This window comes from Branchiostoma belcheri, unplaced genomic scaffold (assembly GCF_001625305.1).
Source record: "Branchiostoma belcheri isolate BF01 breed outbred unplaced genomic scaffold, Haploidv18h27 scaffold11, whole genome shotgun sequence".
Classification (NCBI taxonomy): domain Eukaryota; kingdom Metazoa; phylum Chordata; class Leptocardii; order Amphioxiformes; family Branchiostomatidae; genus Branchiostoma; species Branchiostoma belcheri.
Window position 1 is genome coordinate 5110265 of NW_017802491.1, and position 22477 is coordinate 5132741.

A 22477-nucleotide genomic window follows, 5' to 3' on the forward strand; every position below is an offset into this window, starting at 1 on the left:
TAGTTGTGTGGTCCCGACACCACCTGGTCAGACTGCTGTCTCTCTTATGAGCTTGTGGCCAACGTTTCTGTACCTCTGTACCGTTTGTTTCTGAAACCTTCTGAAAGTTTCCGGGACTTGTGTGAGCTCATCTTGTACCTGCGGGCCGCCTATGGTACCCAGGCAGTGCCGTACAAAATGGAGCAAGAGGAATACGAAACCCTCGTCCATTTTCTTGGTACAAGGACATACCCGGCGTCTGTGAAAACAGATTACCAGAAAAGGACTTTCAGGAGAAAAACATCGAACTACAAGCTCAATGGTAAGTGTCAAGTTTTTAACCTACACACAACCATGACAACGAAGCCGGAGATCGATAGTTTAGAGCCATAGGCAAACTTTTGCAACATCATGCCTGTATGCTCTAAACTTTGCATCTCGCAACGATAACTTTGTTTACTCCGCGTTTCCATGAATTGTTACCTTCGCCACAAACCGAACATGTAACGGAAAACTTTGCGTCCGTGATTCAAATCGTTGTGCCGCACAGCCTTGTTTTTTTCCCTCTGAATCTTGGTCTCTTTAGTATCGAAGCCGCGTTCCCTCGTGGCCTCGGCAATTTCTTTGAAAACTTCCTGGATTCGATGCATGTCGTACACGGATCTCCTGATCATGAATTCCCCAAATCGATATGATCTGAGAGTCTCTGCCGTTTCCTCATTCGACCAGTTTAATAGAACTCGAGTTGGGGGGGGATTTTACGATTCAAAAACGCAACGAATAACAACGTCGACTTTACATAATGCCGAAGCTTTTACTTTCCCGCGGTAAAAAATGCCACGCCGCAAATATGACCCCAGATAGATACCCCGGTGTGCGACGACACAAAACTCTCTCGCGGCCAGACTCCCCTGGCGTCTTATCTCTCATTTTGGCCAATTTCTACTCTTGAATTCCAGCCGCCTCCCGAAGCCTGTAGAGGCTAGTGGAAAGGATCTAACCGTCTCCAGACGTTTTTTTCTGGGCCGTGCGACTGAGAGCGCCGTTTAAACGGATGGCACCTAGCCTGTGTATACACAAGCTCTCGGCTGGAGGTTAATGACCCCCACCCCAAGGGGGGCGGCAACCTAGGGCGGCGGCCGCCAGGAGCGCGATTTAGTCAGGCTAGGATGGCACCTGGGCTACACATTTTTTGGAAGGCTTGAAATAAACGGTCCGACGTTCTGAAAATCGCATTGTTGATCTATAAATAACTTCTAAACCCGCTTCTTTTACTATGCAATGCAAAGTTGAACTTGTTCTAATCAAGAGACCATTTTTCATAACTCTACAAGATACAAGATTTCAGGCGGACCAAATTTTTTGGATCAGGCCTGAAATAATCGGTCCGCCCTTCTGAAAATCGCAAAGTTGCCCTATCATATTGTTGTTGTTATTGATGATGTCCTTGTTCTTCTTCTACTTCTAAAAGCCTTTCTTGGGGGGGGGGGGATTTTGTTGAATTTTTGGCCTTTTTATGGTGGATTTACAGTGTATGATTCTGGGTTATCTGTTGCCCTACACCCCTCCTGCCTACCCCTTGGTATCGACCTGAAATATAAGGTCAAAGTGCACCAGTGTTTAGAAACACGGCTGTTTAACTCTAGACTCGCCGATCAGAATTTCCCGAAAAGGCTTGTAGGTACATATTAATGAATTGGCTAACGCATGAAGGTGAGTTTGTGTGACCAAAACTTCAGAAAGATGAGATATGGTGCCCCTTTTTTTGTCAGTTTTTGCATACGAGTCCAACTGTTGGAGCCCAACCGTGGCGTGTCTCCTATACCGTTTGTGCCCTTTTCTCCCTTATAGCTGAATTGGATTTGATAAAATCATGTTTCAATATTATCTACAAGTACATTTTGTTACATGATGACCTAATTTGGGGTATGTGGGTGCATTTTTTTTTGCCTCACAAAAGTGTGATATTAGTGCAGTGTATTATAAATGTAATGAGCTCAGCCAGGCAGTGTGTAGATGATAAAAGCTGCCAGAAATACCTGCAAGAGCTTGAATGACTGCAAAAGTGGTATAGATTCATTGAAAATGATGTACTAAGTAATTTCTTAAGGTTTACACAATAGTATTTTTTACCAATTAAGAACTGTCAATCAAAATGTGCCCATCCCAGTAGCCCCCCAACCCCCCACCCCCCAAGCAGACAGAAATAGTCATTTTCAGACTTCACAGGAACCAAATAAAGAATAGATATTGCTAGATTTGCTCTGAATGTGTGGCTGGACAATGTCAAAGAAAGAGGATTTGGTGTATGGGGGGACATTTTAGCTCTTTATTCTCAGCTGTATTGTGTACATGTTGGGGTTTTCATTGGTAAGGTATGGTGGGGTGCGTGGTAGAAAAGTTGTCGAAAGTAGTAGGGAATTTCCTATTGAAAAGTTGACATTTCACATCAGAGTAGTATAACAGACTATGTTTATTACTGATTGACAGTTGTCGAGAAACAGACCCCTGTTTACATTTGAAAAAGGTCATGTGATATTGGCAGGTATGCTGTACAGGCCTCCAGTTCAGGCCCAAAGTGTGGGGATGAAACGTCCCCTCAATTCCCATGGGGGCTATCAATGAATTTCATATTTGGGGAACATGATCACACACCCCCAGTGTATCAGCCAGAAGGGGTGTTTTTCCACAACTCACTTGTTCATTTCCCTAGAATGAGAAAATTCTATAAATCTGTGGCATTCCATGAGCAGTACAATAGACGGTACATCTTTATTTGCATTCTGCCACCAATGCCCGGGCGCCAACACAACATGAAGACAATGTCAGTTCAAAACAGAATATAACACTATTATGCACATGCATATTGCCGTTCATTTCCTTCCTCCTTCCAAAATGGTCTGTTCCATATCAAAGCTCCCATAGTGCTTTTCAGTGTTAGGTGTTTTGGGGTAAGACTTAAACAATGGGGCTCAACTGACCACAGCTTTATATATAGCATAGTAGATATTAGTTGAGCAAATTTGTTGGTTGTGACATGGAAATGCTTTTAATCATAGGTGAATGTATGAGAATAACAATGTCATAGCTGTAGTTGGGGTCAGAAACACACAGGGCCTTGGCAAAGAAACTGTGTTTCTCAACTTTGTTCTTTTTCTTGTCTTGCTTTCTTTTTATAAACTTTTTGCCTCTACTTCTTTTTAGATCCAGATCTAAATTCACAAAGTGAAACTTCCCTAAGACTTACTTACTACAATAGACTTACCTTATATAAATGAGATTTAATCATTTCAAATTTTTGCAATTTTTGCAAGTGTTTGCAATCAACATACAATCATATTGATAACATCCCGTGTAGCTTCCTTGAAAAAGGAGGGAAAACATTTAACAAAGAGATCCCCTTGAATTACTATGTGAGGCAGTAATAGGATAGGAGATTGAGATGTTGATTGGTCATGCAGGTGACACTCAGGGTAGCCTGTTTATCCTATGGTGACATGGTCCAGGGTCTCAGACTCTCAGAGTATGTATACAATGTACATCGTGTACATTGGTTAATACAGATACAACACAGCAACAAACTGACAAACCAAAAGCACTTTCTTCTCTTTGTAAAAATGATAATTGATAAAGAAACATCACAGAAATTAAAACATTAAATAATAGTGCCATGATCATAGTATTGAATCAGATTTCAAAACTATGCTTACACTTCTACTTCTACTTTGATCCAGGTGACACACTGATGAGGTTGAAGGGGTCTGAAGAGAGTGTGGAGGTTGTCCTGAAGGACAGGGTAGAGGAAATCCTCAAGGAGTTTCATGGCGGGGAGTTAGGAGGCCATACGGGCATCACGAAGACACTATATGCCATCAACTCCCGATTCTTCTGGCCAAACATGGCTAATGACATCAAGTCATGGGTAAGCATCCTGTTATGTTATATATACTAGCTATTCAAGTTAACTGCTATATATATAAGCTGTCTTATATGTCATGTGTGTCAGTCATAACATGTGGTTCATATACCTAATATATAGGTCAACTTCTATTAAAGGTAAAAGGAATACAAGAGTTCAGAAATCTCATAACTCCATGAATATAGGAGCTTCATATTTTGAACAATTTTGTTGTTTTATTTTGTGATGGGCCACATCAATTTGATTATTTGCTTCCCTGTCATGGCATTTTTTGTCTGATTTGCAAAAAAAAGAAAAGATTTCAGGTTCTGGCTCAACTCCAAAACTCTCAATATATATTTTGGCCGCAATGGTTGAGAAGTCCTTGTCTTTTGACTTGTTACAGTTCTTCCATCTATAAATGCAGTGGTTGCTTAAAGTTGCTTAAATCATAAACCAGCCTGGTATGTTGACTTCATGGCTTATTGTAGCATTTGCCTAAGCCTGCTGACCTTGAACACACAGTTTGGTGGGGCAGTGGCTTAAATGGACCTACAAACCTTCAAAGACAAATCTCCTATCTTTCCATCACAAGAGATCAGACCCGAAACTTCCTCCGGTCCATATGAGTTCCATATGAGTGGGACCGTACTGAACGAAGCTCCATGCTTCGAACACATTTTGGGCCTTAAATTCACTCTGGACCTCATGTGGAATTGCTAACAGTCCTCTCCAATCTAATCTAATCTAATCTAATCTAATCTAATCTAATCTAATTTAACCCGTTGCCAAGGAAGCCGGGAAAATGGTGGGTTCTTTGTACCAAAATGCAAGCAAAAAAAGTACCCTCAGCTATCTTATACTTTATGATACAAGAGCCAGATTAGATGAAAATGGAATATTGTTGTCACATCTGGGCTGGAGCTGCCCAGAGCTGACCCTTACCTGCCTCAACCGAGTCCAAAACCGCTTACAAAATCTTGTAGGGAGAGACTTGTTTGCCAACCACTCTCACATAGGCGTAACGTTGCACGCCTGGTGTTATGTTATCGTTATTTCCACGGTATTGCCTCCACTTCAAACATTCTCAGCAAGGACATGTTTTGCCACTTCCACTGAAGCAAATCACCCTTTCTTCCTCTATACACCACCTCTTAGGAGGAAGTTCCACGCTGATAGCTTCTTTCAGAGAATAACATCACTATGGAACAAGCTACCACGTGATTGCTACCCATAATTGGGTATAACCTTAAACTTTTCAAGTCTAAGGTCAACAAACATCTGTCCTCACTGTCTGTACAGTAACCCCAAACATTTGAGTGGCTCCCATGAGCCTTGTTTTGTGGTGAACACGAAGTAAATAGAAAAAAATAGAAAAAATCAAAACAATACCTCCATTTAACATTATCATAAGGCATAAAAAGTAAAAAAAAGAACAGATCGTATGGCATTGAAATTTACTCTTGGACGACTTTGTTCTCAGGTCAAGGGCTGTCCCAGGTGCCAGACCATGGAGAAAATCCCCAAAGGGATGAAGAGACTACACCCTATCAAGGTATTTACAAAGATTTTTGTGGCCTCTACAACACTTTATTAAAAAATTGATAAATGTAAGCTATTCTGCACTCAGTTTGCAGATAGTTATACAGCCATGATGTACATATGCAAAATTGAAGCGAAATAAGGAAAAAAAGAGGTTTAAACTGGGTTGAAGTCTTCCCATGATTCACTTTCATCTTGCCTTCTTGCTAAAATAATTTGCATTTACTGGTGAACTTGATGCCCAATGCCCAAGGATTCGGGCATTGGGTGAACTTGATGAAGATTATAAACTAGATTCCCCTCTGAGAGGGAAACTTGCAAAGGCTTAATACACCTGCTTTGCCCTCCATGTACTTTAAACTTTTTTTTGGTTAATCCAGGTGCATGGATCCCCAATGGAAATGGTGGGGATGGACTTGACATCCCTACCAGAAACACCAAGGGGCAACAAGTACCTGTTTACGGCCACGGATTATTACACAAAGTGGGTGGAGGCCTTCCCCATGAAATCGAAGTCTGCCGAAGAAGTTGCAGCCTGCATACTGAAAATGTTCTATCGGCATGGAGCAGCGGGGGTCATTCTGTCTGACCAGGGCAGAGAATTCAACAATAAGGTAATGATTTAAGAAATTGTTTCAATTTGTAGTTATATATTATTTTTCTAACCTTGTACTCTTTTCCAAATTTAAGAGCATCTTGTCTGTTAATTCCATCAGGTGGGTATTAACTTGGGGAGAAGAATGTTCTAATACATTGAGGTGAACTGCCACACACATGTAACCCAACTACATTATGCACAATAGTGGCACGGATGGGTGTACCCTATTTAGTTCATCCTGGCAAGAATCTGCTCTCAATCCCTCAAAACATTGAGTAATGAGGAAGGCACCCATGCTAGCTAATATCCAAAGCAGCTACTGGGTACATTCCATGGGTTGTTAATCAATTCTGACACATATTATGAGCTGTGAGGAGTTTACCTCCAGAGAAACAGTGCTGTACAGTAAGAGGCACTCACTTTTCCTCTCAGTACTCTAGATCCCAATAGGATTAGTGGACAACTCTTAAGAGCATGTATACATGTACACTGAACTTACAGAAGCCATATCAGTCAATAAAACTGAGAGGGTAATATTTATGTCTCATATGTCTAATGTTCATCAATAAATGTGATCCATGTATCACATTGCAACCAGCATTGCACTCTTGATATTTCAACAGGTGAATGACGTGATATGTGACGCCCTGGGCACGAAGAGGAAAATGACAACTCCCTACCACCCACAGACAAATGGTCTTGATGAGAAAACCAATGCTAACATCAAAAGGCATGTTTATTAATTACAAATAAATTTTGATTGAAAATTCACCATAGAGTTCTAACTTGATTGTGAAATTTGTCCATCTCTAGCACATACATGTATGAGGCAATGACATTATGTGCATGATACCTGTTTCGTCTCAATTATGCCCCATAGCCCGCTCATTCCATTTTATCTGAAGCAAATTCGAGGTATATCAAGTGATGTTGTGAAGGTCACTGAAATAAGAAACAAATTACTTTGTTACATTTTGTAAATTGAGAATAATCTTGTGTGATCTAACAAAGTGACTGCTTTTTTAATGAAAATCAAAAATCAAAAGTTAACATATTCACCATTTGTACAAACCTATCCAATAAACATCAATCTGTACATTTTGGTTCAGTAAATCCACTTGAAACAAAATATTTGATTTGTGGTGAAGCTGCAATGACATGCCGACTTCCTATATATAGGCATCCCAAAATTGATAACTTAAAGGTTTATCATTATCTCTAAATCACACAAGCCTGAACACCATTCCACCCTATGTTAAATATAGTGGGCTCATCAAGACACTCAGCCAGGACAACATTACTGACTGGGACCTCAAGCTGGATGGGGTTTTGTTCTCGCTCAGGACAAAGAAACACTCGACCACAAAGTACAGTCCGTTCTATCTTATGTATGGGAGGGAATGCAGGTATCCTGCACAGATACCTGACTGGCCGGAAGTAATAGAGGTATGTCACCATGACATTACTTTTCTGTACATCAAATTAAATAACATGATAAAAAAGGACCTTTCCTAATTAAACATGTCGAACACTCTTATTGTTCTATTTCGAACACCTCGGTCAAAATTAGCACGGGAAGGGCTGAAGTGTTACCAACCAAAAATGAAAGACTCACTCGGTCTTGGGCCATTTTGAAAGTCTAGTATGAAATGAGGATCTTATTTGCAAAGCTAGAGTTCCACGATCTCATACCTTCGCCAAATGAGGTTACCATTATGACTGATGAATTATAGATTTGAGGTCTAATCAAGACCTACCCACCTACCAAATATAAAGATAATCCATCTTTGCCTTCTCAAGTTATGCTGTTGACAGACAGACAGACAGACAGACACACACACACACACACACGGCCACGAAAACATAACCTTCTTGGCGAAGGTAATTAGGGGGAAAGTCTACAATTTGTCAGTCAAAAGGGTAACCTCATTTGGCGAAGGTATGAGGTCGTGGAACTCTAGTTCAGAATATATCGAGTTTTACCGACCTGTAATTGCATTGTATGCCTTTAAGTTTAACTGTGTTACAAGCAACTTTGAAACTTTACTTGACAAGAAAATAATTAAGTCAAAATAATTCATGACATATCATAGTATCTAGGATCTGTGACCTGTCACAATGATAGAAGTAGAACTGTCAACCTGATACAATATTATTACTAGGTTTTCATCAAAGTCAGAAAGAATTGAGATAATAGAACTATTCTTAATTTCATCTCGTATCGGAGCCTGCATATCAACATTATGTATCATCACATCATCTTTTCATTTTTTAATTTAAGTTGACATTTCAAACTGATTCATTCACAGTTGAGTTCTGAACCAGTTTCACTCATGGGAATAACGTAAAAGTCACTTAAAGTTACTGTGGACATTTTTTGGAACATTTTTGGTTTGATGGTTTGAGTTAAAGTCAGAGAGGCCTCTGAATGGAAAGTGTAGTTTTGAGTTTTTATTTTATGTTATACTTTTAGGAAAACATGCTATCAGTGGAGCCTCCAACTAGCCAGGCAGTCTCAAAAATGCTGCGTGAAAGGGAGGAAACAAAAGAGGAAGTCCTTCTCAACATCAAGAAGGTGCAAAACATATACAAGAGGAAAGCAGAGAAACCCCTTGAAAAAAGGATTTCTTCCTTCAAAGTCAATGACCTGGTCATGGTACAGAATAGAAGGAAGATGGGGAGGAAAGGCGGGCCCCTCGAACCCAAATGGAGAGGACCATATGTATTGGAGGAGATTGACACAGAGAGAAAGACAGCATCAGTGAGGAACAAAACAAGAAAGGAGACAATAAACATTGACTACATCAAACATTATGTACAGCAGACCAAATGTGAGGAGGGGCAGCAAGAGGAGGAGAGCGACAAGGAGACAGCGGAGAATGGAGAGATGGAGAAAGTGGAGGCGTGCGACCTGGAGACAGCAGAGAATGGAGAGATGAAGAAAGTGGCGGCATGCAACCTGGAGACAGCAGAGAATGGAGAGATGAAGAAAATGGAGGAGAGCGACCTGGAGACAGCAGAGATTGGAGAGATGAAGAAAGTGGAGGAGAGCGACCTGGAGACAGCAGAGATTGGAGAGATGAAGAAAGTGGAGGAGAGCGACCTGGAGACAGCAGAGAATGGAGAGATGAAGAAAGTGGAGGAGAGCGACCTGGAGACAGCAGAGATTGGAGAGATGAAGAAAGTGGAGGAGAGCGACCTGGAGACAGCAGAGATTGGAGAGATGAAGAAAGTGGAGGAGAGCGACCTGGAGACAGAGGAGAATGGAGAGATGAAGAAAGTGGAGGAGAGCGACACTGAGCGAAAAGAGGACAGCATTGCAGCGATGCTTGAAAAATTGAAAAAAAAGAAAACACTTGAGACTGAAGGACTTTACATGGGAAAGATAGGACCATACAAAATCATGCTCATGGATGTGTACTGCCTAGTGAAGCCAAGAGCATGGCTGTTGGACCAGGTAAGGACAGTCAGTTGTGTTCTATGGTAGCAATGTTAGCAATGCAGACCTCTTAACTCAAGCTGTTTTTTTATGATCTAATGACTAAAGCTAGAGGCTCTCCTTGCAGACACCATGGGGTAACAGTGTAACAGTTGTATTCAATTTTATAGTTGCATTAATGTACATGTAGCAAATTGTAATATACAGTCACATAATGTAGATGGGACTGGTGAGGTGAGGTGAATGTAGATGTGATCATTCAAACATAATGTTGCTTTTAACATTGTTTCACAAGGACAGAGCACTTACCTACCTTATATATTGCTATGTTGCAGACAGTAAATGCCCTGCTGCATATTGTGGTAGAAAAGGCAAGGTTAGAGGTAAGTTGAAGTAAGACAGTTTGATACATTTAATCATTGCTTTTGACTACTATAACCACTAACACAGATGGACGTCCATCCTAAATGAAGGTTTGTCTGCGGTAGATTTGAACAGCATGTGTTTGGGAGTAACAAATAAATAATTGCTCAGTTACATGGAGGCCCTACATAGTTGTAATAATTCATATCTAGCAACGTGATCATTGCTTAGTAATCCACATCTCAAGAATGAAATTCTCACAATTCAGAGCAACTGTGATATAAATTTAAATTTAGTTCCTCCAGTGGCTGGTGATTGTAAAATGACTTCATTAATGGAAATTAAACAGCATGGGATCCTAGTAAGAATATTATTTCTTTATTTTACACAGACAGGACGCAACATTCTACATATTGACTCTCACACAATGAACAACATCGTGAATCCAAATAGGACCCATTCGAAAGGAACTGTCAACAAGGTATGCAATAATCATGTTCATCATAGCAGTATTTTGATAAATAAAATGCTTTCAATTGTTTTCTGTATAATCATTCAAATAGCACACAACCAAAGAGGATTTCTCAGCATCTCCATGACTTGTTGATGACCTCATGAGCTTTTATAAAGAAACCACCTCTTTTTTCTTAATGGTTTTGGTCCAAGTTCAGCTAAGTTCAGTACTAATATAATACGTTTAGATAATTCATTGCAACCTCCAACTAGCTGCCTTTATCTCCTCTCTTTTTACATATAGATTGGAAATGCAGTGGCACAACATGACATTGTCATCGGTGCAGTACATGAGCCATCTCACTGGACAATTGTTGTAAGTTTACTTAACAACCTTATTGACTTTCCTGTAACAAACAATTGTTATGAAATTTTATACGTTTTTGAAAAAATATTATACTCATCTGATTTATCCATGTCCCTGACAGGCTGTATATCCTGAGCGTGGCGAGGTCATTTACATGAACAGTTTTGGAGAACAAAAGCATGTCATGGCAAGAGTACTGGATGGATGGAGGTAATGAAACATACTCCTTTGCCCTAGATGGCAATTATCTTTTGTTGCTTAAGGTTTTGCAGTTGAGTGTTTTAACAGCATACTTGGATGTCTAGATGTAAAACATGAATAGCACTAAATCGCAAATTTTACTGGTTTCTCTGTCCTCTCTTGTGAGCAAATGTTCTGATGCTTAAGTGAATGTAAGATACTCGGATCCCTGCAGTCATTTGGTCCTGTGTGTTGACAGCCACTCCTTGGAGTAGGCCGAGTCCACTAGGTGTTAAGTCAGTCCTTTTGTTGATGCCACTTTTAGCTAGGATTTTTGTTGGGTGTCCATTTTTTATTGTATGCTATAAGGTACAAGCTTTTAAGGAGGGATTTTTTAATTTTTTTGAAATTCGTAATGCTCTCAAACACTACTTCCTGTAGTTTGAGGTGGAAATTTTAAGGAATACAGCCAGGTTTTTTCCTTCGTTACTTCATTTTTGTATTTATAGTAAGGCTGAAGGTAGACATGAGGGCATGGCAGAGGTTGGGAGTGACAAAAATAGCTAAGGGTGTCTTTAGGGTATCCTACCAAAAAGTAGGGTGTCCAATTATTACTGGTTGACGCTTCTTCTTGGCCTTTCTTTTGGCAGTGGCTACTCTCTCAGCTTCAAAGGTTGAGGCACCGTTGTAGGTCAGCTGTCGCCATGCACTGCGATCATGGCAGAGAACTTGGAAATTTGAAGGGTCAATTTGACCTTTCTTTGAGTAGTAATTGAGTGTATCTTTGCACCGTTTTTCCCCACCCCTTAGACGAGTTCCTTGTAAGTTGTAATTGACCAAAAAAGAACTAGGTATTTAGGAAGCCGATTGTCTGGCTTTCGGACACAGTGGCCAGTCCATCGTAGTTGATTGTGCACAATGAGGGCTTCTATACTACTGTAAGGAACCATCTTTAGCTAGCACGCTGGTGTTGGTGCGGTAGTCTGTCCAGGGAATATTCAGAATACGCTGCAACGAGCATTGGGGAAATGGTTCCAAAGCCTTAAGATGACGTCGATAGGTGACTCAGGCCTCGCAACCTAAAGCTTAAGTAGGGTTGGAAGATCTAGAACTTGACGGCTTTATACACCTGCAGCTTTGTTGCCGTCTTAAGACTTGTATTGTCAAAGTTAGCAAAGGCTGGACAGGCACTTTGTGGTTGAGAGTGCTGCCAAGATAACTGAAATGTTTGACACACTCAAGGCGTACTCCATCCAGGTAGAAACTTACTGCTGGTGGGTGTTGTGGTCCTGTATTACGTCATTGAATATATCCTCTGTCAATGTGCCTTGCACTGGAGGTTATTGCGGACTCTGGATATTCAGGTGCAAATTGCATGTGTCACAACATGGCATAGGCAAATTACATGTATGCCACCTTAGATCTTAATTTCTGAGCAAAACTTTACTTTCCCATTATTGTGATTAAAGGGTACTCTCCAAGCAGAAGTGTGGAGGGAAGATTGTTACCTTTTTAATATGGCTTTTTTTTCTGTCGCTTAAAAAAACGGTGCACATTACAAAGATAACATTCTTCCCCCTATACCTCTGCTTGGAGAAGAATGGAATGGGTAAAACTTGCACACACCATGAGCAGATAAATTACATAATAGGGAAAGGAGGGTAAATGCTGGAGAAAACCATTGACAAACCATTTGACATGAAGAACAAATTTGACATTTGGACTGTAAATTATTAATTATTAATACATTATCACATTTTATAATCTATGTAGGAACTTTATGCAAAATGTGACGGAGAACAAAAAAAAATGGAAAGTCAAGCAACTGCCCCATCCAATGCAGCATGACTCGCACTCCTGTGGACTTTTTGTAGTGAAGGTAAGATAACAATAATGATTCCTAAACTGCCAAGAAGCACAGTTTATTATGTGGCTCAAAAGTCCTGTCCCTTTATCCCATATTGTGAGCCTATATAGAAAATTATCATAAATGTAACCATTTTGATGACATCATTGAGAATGTATGAGTTTAGGACAAAGCAAAGTGAAATCCACATTAGACAAGGTTGCTATATGTATTAGTATTGTTTTTAGGACTAATTAACATACCTGTGATAAAACTATTAAAATTTTGTTGTGCTTCTGTGGAAATGTTAAAGTTGAAGTGCTCTCATCTTATACAACCATACTCTTGTAGCTGAAAAACTGACTGAAAAACACCTGTGAGTGTTCCCCTTTATTTCCTTGTATAACTTTCAATAGGCAGGTAACACTTCTTCCATACCCAGAACCATAATCTTGCAATTGTGATTGTTCTTTCTTCCTCAGTTTGCTGAACATCTTCTCCTGGGCTCAGACATGCACCTGGGGGATGTTGAAAGCACCAGGCTGACTATGGGGAGGGCTCTTCTCGCAAGTTCAGGTAATAGAATCATCAAAAGCTGAATTTCATATAGTGGTCCTCCTGATTTCAAATGTGGACTCAAAATGCTATACAATGTAGTACACAACATCAAACTAAGTAGAGTATCACCCAAACCTGAATACTTACATGACAAATGTTACAATCAAAGCTGAACTTTAGTTTACGGACCCTGTGTAGAGCTTAATTGAATAGAAGATTAATCCCTGCAGTTATTTGGTCTTGTATGGTGTCATTGTCAATGTACCTGTCATGGTTCTTGCAGAATCTGGAAACTACAAATCGCATGAGGCACTGTACACTGAGAATCTTACATAGTTTCGTTGGGTTTTGTTGCGGCACCGCTGTAAGAAAGGTCCACTCAAATTTCAAACATTAGTGATACGACTAGCAGCTTTTTTTCTCAATCTATCAATACTAAAATGGTATTGTGCAATGTATATTACCTTTCTGCACAAGAATCTTAGATGTAAGCCTACCTCAGGAAGTATTATAAACCTACTACAAGATAGTGTTCCCTGGGAACAGCAATAAAGCGACGGTCACAACTCGCATTGCGTGCTTTTTGTCCGTACGTTTTTGTCGTGGCTACGTCTGCTACGTTTTTTCTGCAAACGTAGGGTGGCCGGCCGAGGGAGTACGTCACTCGCACGGTTGCGCAAGGTGTACGTACGTGGTCTGCACGACACGCCTGGCCGTCAGCGGTTGCGTGCATCGTACGTTGCGCAAGTGGTAAGTGAGTTGTACGTGCTTACAACGCACGATCTCTGTGCGATTGCTACGTTGCCGCGTACAGGCCGTACCTACACGTGCGGCGTACGCACGGTTTCCTTACTCACTCGCATGTTGTAAGTGTGTGCACCTCCTGTTAACTTCATTATTACTAGCCGCCCTGGTGTCTTCCGTGGCCCGTTTCTTTGGGTCTTGTCTGGTAGTCTTCTTCTGAGCCTTCCTGGGCATCTTGGAGACGAGTTGGCAGTCGCCGTCTTTATATACTGTAGAAATCAGGTGCGTTGCACGAGCGTTGCACGTGCGGAGCACCTGGTATGGTGCACGTGTGTTCTGCGTGGTCATTGAGCAGGTCAACTGGGAAGTGAGGAGTAAGCACGGATGACGCAAGCACCGTGCGTGGCACGCACGTGCTTCGTGCGCTGTCCGTACAGCAATTGCACGTGAGAATAGTGAAGTTAGACTCACGGAGTCCGTACGTTGCACGCTCATAGGCTGTACGGGGCACGCGCGTCGCACGTACTCGCACGCACGGGTGGTAAATCCGCAGACCGCACGTAGAAAAAGTATTACATGCACTTAAAGTTCTATGGCGTGTCTGCGTGCTCCCAAATCCGTAGGATTCCGTACGGAGGTGGTACTCACCACGCACGGATGCCGTACAATTGCCCGCGTTTTTGCACGTAGACAGCACGCAGAAGCACGTACGGCGAGTTGTGACCGTCGCTTATGGAAGAAGTCAGACTCCACTGTGGCTTCTCCAGCAGCTTGAATAGTGAATTGAGCCCCATAACTACATTAAACTCATAAACATCCCAGACTGTCCAGCCACCAGAAACAGGCAGGGACTGTGTTGCCATTGTACATACATTCTGGACTCGTGACTCCGACTATCTTCTTACAATCATACTTCAATTCTTTATCTGTTGTCAATTCATTCCTAAATGTCTTGGGTACTAGTACTGTCGACTTATTAGCCAGGCCTGTAACCCATGTTACCACGACCACAGTGGTCAGAGCAAAGAGGTTCAATCTTGATTGAACCTCCTTGTTCAGAGGTAGACTGAGGTTTGGTAGTTTACATTAGCAGAATTTCTTGGGTGATTTTATAGTACAAGCATGCTCTTTTTTAAAGCACTTTTAATTTTTTTCAGAGGATATCAGCAGACGCTGTGCCATATGCACGCTGCAGTGTGATGGACGGGTAAGTTCATTTCAAATCATTCTGTGAATTACCCTAATCAAGTTGCTAAGACACCAAGAACCAAAAAAGGTATACATGTATTTTATGGCTGAACTCAGGATCACAGTAGAATAGTTTTCTCTTGTCATGACCTAGAATTGTCTCTTAAACATTCACATGCATTTGGGGTATTATGTTGAATTATGCTGATTGAAAGATAGGTGCTGATTACGCTTTTCCTGAGAGTGCAAGAAAAGCACACCACGATGAAATACTGAACAAAGACTGTCGTTAAATTTAGTCGGTGAAAAAGTGAGAGCAAGATATTTTCTCAAAATACAAGGGACACACGCGGTATTTATTATTATTTATTATCTCCATGAAAAATGGAGATATTGTTTTGGGTCTGTCTGTCTGTCCGTCTGTCTGACAGGTGTGTGTGTCTGTGTGTGTTTCTACCAATTACTGGTGAGCATAACTTAAGAACGCCTTTATGGATGGTGATGACATTTGGTATGTAGGTAGGTCTTAGGAAGACAAAGGTCAAGGCCAAATCTGGCCTTCTGGTGGCTGACCTTGGTACTGCAGCAGAACTTCCGGTTTTTGTATCTTTTGTTTTGAACATGCTATGTCTTGATTTTTCGGTGGCAGATAGCTTTTCCTGTCAGGAATAAGTGGTGTGGGTTTTGTGAGCACGTCGGCAGAACGTACTGCGCCTGCGCGAAACCCGTAATGTATTGTGCATAGAACTTTGGCAGAACGTCTCATATAAGATCGTGTTAGAGCATATAAGGTTGACAGCCTGCGTGTAGTTGTCAGATGTTGTATAGGAAAATATATTGACCAAACATCCAACGAAAAACGTGATCACGAGTTTTGCGCAGGTGCAGTACGTTCTGTCGACGTGCTGGTTTTGTCCCCCTAGCAGCTTGTGCTGCAACTGCAGGGGGGTTTTGGAGAAATCTTTAAGAGCAGATAAGAAAGGCGCAACGTATTATGATAAAAAAATCATGGTTTTCAGTATGTAGGTAGCTTACACAGACATTTACATAATTAGAAGCAAATCATGCAAATGAGGACTTCAATTGCATAATTAATGAGGAAATTCTGTGATTCTTGTGTTTTACATTATGGTTCCAGAGTTCAAATCTGACTAGGGTTTCAAATAGTGCGTCAGTAAGTCGCCGGATCCAGGTGGTTGTCACGCTTAGTTTGGCTCCTCCTTGCTCGGTGATCGTTTTAAATAATCAAATAGTTTTCATATTTACCGAAAAACCCGTGGTTTGTAGTATTTTAGGGCGTGGTAAAGTCGGACGGCCAGCAAAGCGTTTTTGGTATTAGTCCGCAAGCAAGGGTGATGCGGTTTTGTCGCCTGATGACCCAAATAGCTGTGTTCTATTATTATGCATTTTCAAGGGATTTGCGCCACTGGAGATTGCGGAAAACTTATCACAACAACCTATATTTTTTTGTCCGTTTTTCAGAAACAGGAAGTAGTGAGCTTTTTTGTCATATATAAGCCGTTACCCAGGGAAAATTCGTTTTTTCTCAGCAGCTCCACTGAAAAAAGTGTTAAAAAACGGTATGTCTTGGGTCCAAAATTTACATTTCACAACAATTTCTACCCAAAATGAAAAGTCAGTAGACGATCCCCAAATACCTATCGGAAGCCGGCAGGAAACCTCTGTTCACTGGTATAATACGATTTTCCAGCCTACTTTTATTGGCGGAATTGTAGCCCTTCGGCCTGGGGGTGTCCGCCGGAAACAAAAATAATAAAAAACTCCGGTCCGAGACCTTATAGGACTTTCATACATGTAAATGTAAATGTGTACAACATGTATATTAATCTATCACAGGTAGAATATCAACAGATACGAATTACCCAAATATGGACCTCATTTGCACGATTAATTTTGAAAATTCTATTATTCTGTTACAGTAGTGGTAAATGATGGGCATTTCATACTTGTGACATGTGTAAGTTAGTTAAAAGTTTACAACACCATGCATATATTATGTTAATGTACAGGTCATTTGCATGATTTATGATAACGTGTTGAAATGAAACATTGCCAAAGGATTTGACTTTCACCCAAAATATATGTTATTTGTGTTGAGGAAACCATATTTCATGGAGATATGAGGTCTCCAAATTCTTGTTATTATTATTTCCAATTTAATGGCATATATCTTAAAGTTTGTATTAATGTTTATTTCTCCTCAGGTCCAATGCAACTGCCCACTGCCAAGGGCCTTCCATGCGAAATGCCTAGAGAAAGGCATTGGAATCTTCTGCGACCTCTGCAGCATAAGGGGAGATCATCTACTGAGAAGTAATTTTTGTTTCTTCTGATAATTTTCAATTCATGTTCACTCAGTGTTTTTATTCAATGTCATTTGTATAAGGTATCAGTTGCTGTTTTTTATAGCAGCAAATGATTTGAAAAGTAAACAATAGTAAGATAATTGTAAATCACTTGGAAATTTCTAAGTTTTTGTTTTTGTGGAGGACATCAGCGCGCATTAACTAAGTTTGTTGCCCTCTGATGGTGGTCAACATGCCAAAATGGGTGAATACCCAACGAAATGGAGGCACAATTGCTTGCGTTTGATGGGAAGTTTTGGCAGTTTAAGATCCACTGCATATAAATATCCAGTATAGTAGCTGCCCACAACAGTACAACAAGCTCTTTTTTACAATTCTAGTTAATCGAGGTTACACATGTACAAGGACAGGCAATGCTGTTGAATACAGGAAGAAAGGACCTGTTAACGTTGGTTGTGATATCATGTTTTGTTAACCTCAATTTCTTGTTTAACATTAGGTGTATGATCTTGAAATATGAAAATGTGGAATCTTTTTTTTTTGCCCATCTTGTTTTTTGCAAAAAAGCCCAAACACATTAAGTTCGGAGTATGTGGAGGATGTCATCCATAAAATTTACTTGCTGTCGCCTTTGTAAGTAAATTTGTAAAATGGCCTTTGACAGCCAGGCCAGGGACCAATTAAGGATACTGCCAGGAAATGGAAAAATATGAAAAAAACTGCAATGGTATTTAATACATGCAACATATGTTGCCTTACATTTCAGAGAGAAGGTCAGCAGTGTTCGACTTGGACAAGCCATCAGAAACAGGTGTGGTAAATATAGACTTAAGGATTATTAGTTGCTGTAATAGTCATAGCAATCAGTCTTAATTTCACTAGGCAGATTGTTTCTTCTTTGAATAGATTTCTAGCCCTTGATCAAACATTCACTTAAAAAGTATTAAACTTAAGGCAGTAAAAGGCTCCTTTTACAATGTCAAATAAACTGAAAATGGAGGTGCTGTCATATCTTGCAATCATGGAATTCTAAGTTTAAAACCTGAGATATGCCTCAAGTATTGTTAATTTATTATCAAGGGCAATCAGACAATTATTCACAATTGGTATTTTAGTTTTTTGTGAATGATGAAATGGTAAAAAAACAATTACATGCAAATACTACATCTACCATTCCCAATCTTATATTTCAGAGTCAGATGACTTATCATTGCCTGACCTGACACCTTACACAGACGTCTTATCATTGCCTGACCTGACACCTAACACAGATGACTTATCATTGCCTGACCTGACACCTAACACAGATAATGAAGGTAAGCCAATTAAAACCAACAACTTCAAATTTAGGGTTTGGGTGCTATTTTGCATAAGGAATTAAAGGAAGGTGTTGGCAAATAAGCAAATTAGCTTCTTGTATAGCATCAATTGATTTTGTAATGCATTTTAGCCACAAATGGTATTTTTTTGCTGCTATACCCTGCTATGAAAGGCCAGAAATTTAGCAGCTCAGCTAAATCTGGCAGGTTTGAGGGTCAGGTCTTGGGAAGATTCATTTTCCTCTTAGACTTTTTTTGTGTACCCGTGCAAGGGACATAATTTTTTTCTTCGATTTAAATAAAAAACTGTTCTGACTAATGATGGATGTGTATCAAGAGATACCATCATGCACAAAATTAACCTTTGACATTGAAAGTATAAGTGTCCTCATTCAAGTTTACTTACTATATAGTGTTAAACTGTTATGTATAAATTGGATAAAGTCTAACAAAATTTTAAAAAAAGATAATCCTACCTACCGACCCTAATTTTTTCAGGTCAGGAATTTTGAGTAACATTATTATTACACATTATTTGAAAGAAAACGTGGCTCCTTGATAGTAAGCACAAAAGTACAATTTAGGTACTTCAAATGATAAACAAAAACTAAATCAATACATGTTAATTCTGTTTATGTCTTAGAAGCAGACAACCTGATTCCCACGCTAGTGGAGATGGGGTTTAGGCCCAGTGATGCGGCTGAGGCTGCAAAGAAGTCCAAAGAAATCGGGGCCGCTATTGATTTTATAGAGGACAGGTCAAGGAAAAGGACCACATGTATGTCTAACAAAAGAGGTATTTCTTTTTACATTCTGTCAAATATTGAGTCATATTTTGTGGTGCATTGTTAGTTGGTCTATTTGTGTGTGTGTATGCGTTTGTGTGTGTATGTGTGTGTGTGTGTGTGTGTGTGTGTGTGTGCATGTGTTTGTGTGTTGGAGGAGTATGATCATTAGGCCACACAAATTTAATTTGTTGGTTCTCAGATTTGCCTCTTAATTTTGTTTCTGATTTGCAAAAAAAAAAAGGAATTTAGGTTCTGAATCAACTCCATATTTTGGCCATCATGCCATCATTTCAGGCTATCATGGTGTTAATTTTTTCTCCATGTCGCTCCTGACAAATCAGAGAACCAACAAATTCAATTGTGTGGCCTTATGATCGAAAGAATGAATGATTAGATTTTAGTTTTAAGCAATGTCTAGAGTTAGACGTTCAAAGGTTAGGTGTAACAGGTCATTCGGTGTAATGTAGCCAGGTGCTGCCGCGTCACGTGCCTGCAAAGCTGGTGTGTTACGCCGAAGGGTGGTTATACCGGCTATACAGATACAGATACAGATACTGAGACCTCTTAGCTAGATGGGAAACTTTCAGTGTTCGTATTTGGACATTTTTGGCAATGATTTTGAGACACGCTGGAAATTACCCATAAGCATGAACTATACATTTGTACATGAGACATGAAAACAAAACAAAAAAATAAGTCTGTTATGCTTGTCAAGACATCTTTTTTTTTTCAAAGTCAGGAATAAAATGTACAATGTCATGCATCTGCATCAGTCAACATCCTCAGAACCGATGACGATCAAATTAATCTCATCATTCTGAAAAAAGGGTGTTATTGTGTAAGGAAAATTCACAATTTTACGTTAACAAGTAGTCAAATGATACACTCAATGTTACAAGTGACATACAGAGAAATAATAATACTCCTGATACTTTGTCTGCAGCTGCAGCCAACAGAAAAAGAGCAAGATCCTGTTCTTCAGGTATGTTATTTTTTATATCCTACAAAGTATGTATAGCAGGCCATTTGAAAATTTATCACTGCCTGATTTTCTTCTTTTTTTTTACAAAAAACAACTGTTAATACTGTCAATACTATAAAAGTTCAGGCAGGAATTTTATGCAAGTGAACCATGCAGTATCTAGAAGAGGGTTTCAGTCTTGTTGAAAAAATGACTTTAGAAATTGATGTTCCATTTAGTATTTCATCTTAGGCCACACCAATGTAATTTGTTGGTTCTCTGATTTGCCTTTTCATTTTTGTCTGCAAAAAACATTCTGGTTCCGAATCACTAAAAAATGCTCATATTTTGCCCCCAACGATTGAAGAAAGTCCTTCTCTTTCCTTCTCTTTCCTTCTCTTTCCTTCTCTTCCTACTCTCATCTCCAACTCTAGAGTAGTTTTTCCATCTATCGATGCAGTGGTTTTATTAAAAGTTCAAAATCCATTGTTTGAAATCCAGACTTTTGTGTTTACTTCATGGCTACTATTGTAGCGTTTGGGGCTATACATTGTAATAGGATGCCAAGGCCTGTTTTTTTTTCGCCCTGTCACTTCATATTCCCGGAAAAATCAGAGAAGCAACAAATTAAATTGGTGTGGCCTTAGGTTATGTAAACCAATAATTCTGCGTAGGAATCAAAGATGCTGATTTAGAAACATTCCAATTGTTACGTGATAATTCCATGTATTATTTCCAAACGTTTCGTGATTGATACAGCACGGAAGAACATGAATTTAAGAGTCACATAAAGCAGGAAATACAGTAATTACAATTTTTTTATTGTAATTGTTCATCATTCCAAAGAAATTGAAACAGACAGGATTCAGCAATATTTCTAAAGTCTGATCTTATAGATTTTTCTATTTTTCTTTTGCAGATACGTCATCAGTTCAGGAATCCCAGACACATTCAACCCAGACACAACACATGAAGATGGGTAAGTTGATTTCTGAAATGTTCTGAGACTGACATCAGTGATCTTAAGTATTTTTATGCCAAGAGAATAATTGGAAGAAGAGAAGCTCATCACTCCTTCCATTGACCCCAACAGATATATATACACCTGGGTGGAGTAAGGAGAGTTTAAAGCTAAAGTTACTGTAGCACTTTGTCTAGCCTTGAGCCAAACCCATAATTTCTTGATCTTGTGTCTGCAAAGATAGTCCCACCATTTGACAGACTGTCTTTTTACTAATTTTGTTTGGATGCTTTGTAAGACTAGTATATATTATTCTCTCATTACAGAGCCTAAAGATACTAGCCAACCCGAGATGAAGAAGTTGCGGCAAGAGCCTTTTGTACTACAGATAAAACAAAAAAGGGTCAAAGTGTGCAAGGGGTGTAAACAACAGTTTGGGGAACCCAGGGCCCCAGCTAATGTTGTCATTCAGCACAAGGACAACTACCCCTTCTTCGACAAAAAACAGGGGTCATGGAGGGACAGCTGGGCGAATGGGTACTTTCATGCGAATGTGGCATGCATCAAACCACGTTTCTCGGACTTCGATCCACAGGGAGTTGCTGTGCCACCAGAAACATTGAAGGACCTCACTGCAGCCCATGTTAAGTATTGCAGACAACATGGAATACTGTTGCCCTTGGGGGTCCTTCATTGTTGATCGTGGTCCAGTTTCTCCCTTTGGAATGAAATCTGAGAATCATGGTTTGAGCCACATTTTCATGGAAGAAATGTTTGGCTTAGTGTACATGACCCTTTTTTATTTTAATCTTGCAGCACAAACAGATGCATTGTGGGTGTAGTTGCCAATTTACATTTTGCACCACAGAAGTTATACACTACCAAAAATGCCAATTTTGTTTTTCTCAAGAGAAGAATAATTTTCTTCCACTGAGAAAATTATTCTTCACCCAAGAAAAAAATCTT

At 39.9% G+C, this 22477-nt stretch overlaps 1 protein-coding gene across 1 annotated transcript; it reads left to right on the plus strand.

The window, feature by feature from the left end:
• Window positions 1-8496: 8496 nt before the first annotated feature.
• On the plus strand, window positions 8497-22397 carry LOC109482318. Its single transcript, XM_019785004.1, has 15 exons — window positions 8497-9474; window positions 9792-9839; window positions 10211-10300; window positions 10577-10648; window positions 10761-10849; window positions 12593-12698; window positions 13148-13241; window positions 15125-15174; window positions 17381-17489; window positions 18249-18293; window positions 18676-18798; window positions 19445-19597; window positions 20533-20571; window positions 21470-21529; window positions 21838-22397. Exons 1-15 carry the CDS (start codon window positions 8497-8499, stop codon window positions 22209-22211), a joined length of 2430 nt encoding a protein of 809 aa, XP_019640563.1. The 3' UTR covers window positions 22212-22397.
• The last annotated feature ends 80 nt before the right edge of the window (window positions 22398-22477 follow it).

Coding starts and splice junctions, on each gene's coding strand:
- LOC109482318 (XM_019785004.1), top strand. CDS start 8,497: ATGCTATCAGTGGAGCCTCCAACTAGCCAGGCAGTCTCAAAAATGCTG. Junction 10,301..10,576: donor CGAAAGGAACTGTCAACAAG/GTATGCAATAAT, acceptor TTTTACATATAG/ATTGGAAATGCAGTGGCACA. Junction 13,242..15,124: donor GGCTCTTCTCGCAAGTTCAG/GTAATAGAATCA, acceptor AATTTTTTTCAG/AGGATATCAGCAGACGCTGT.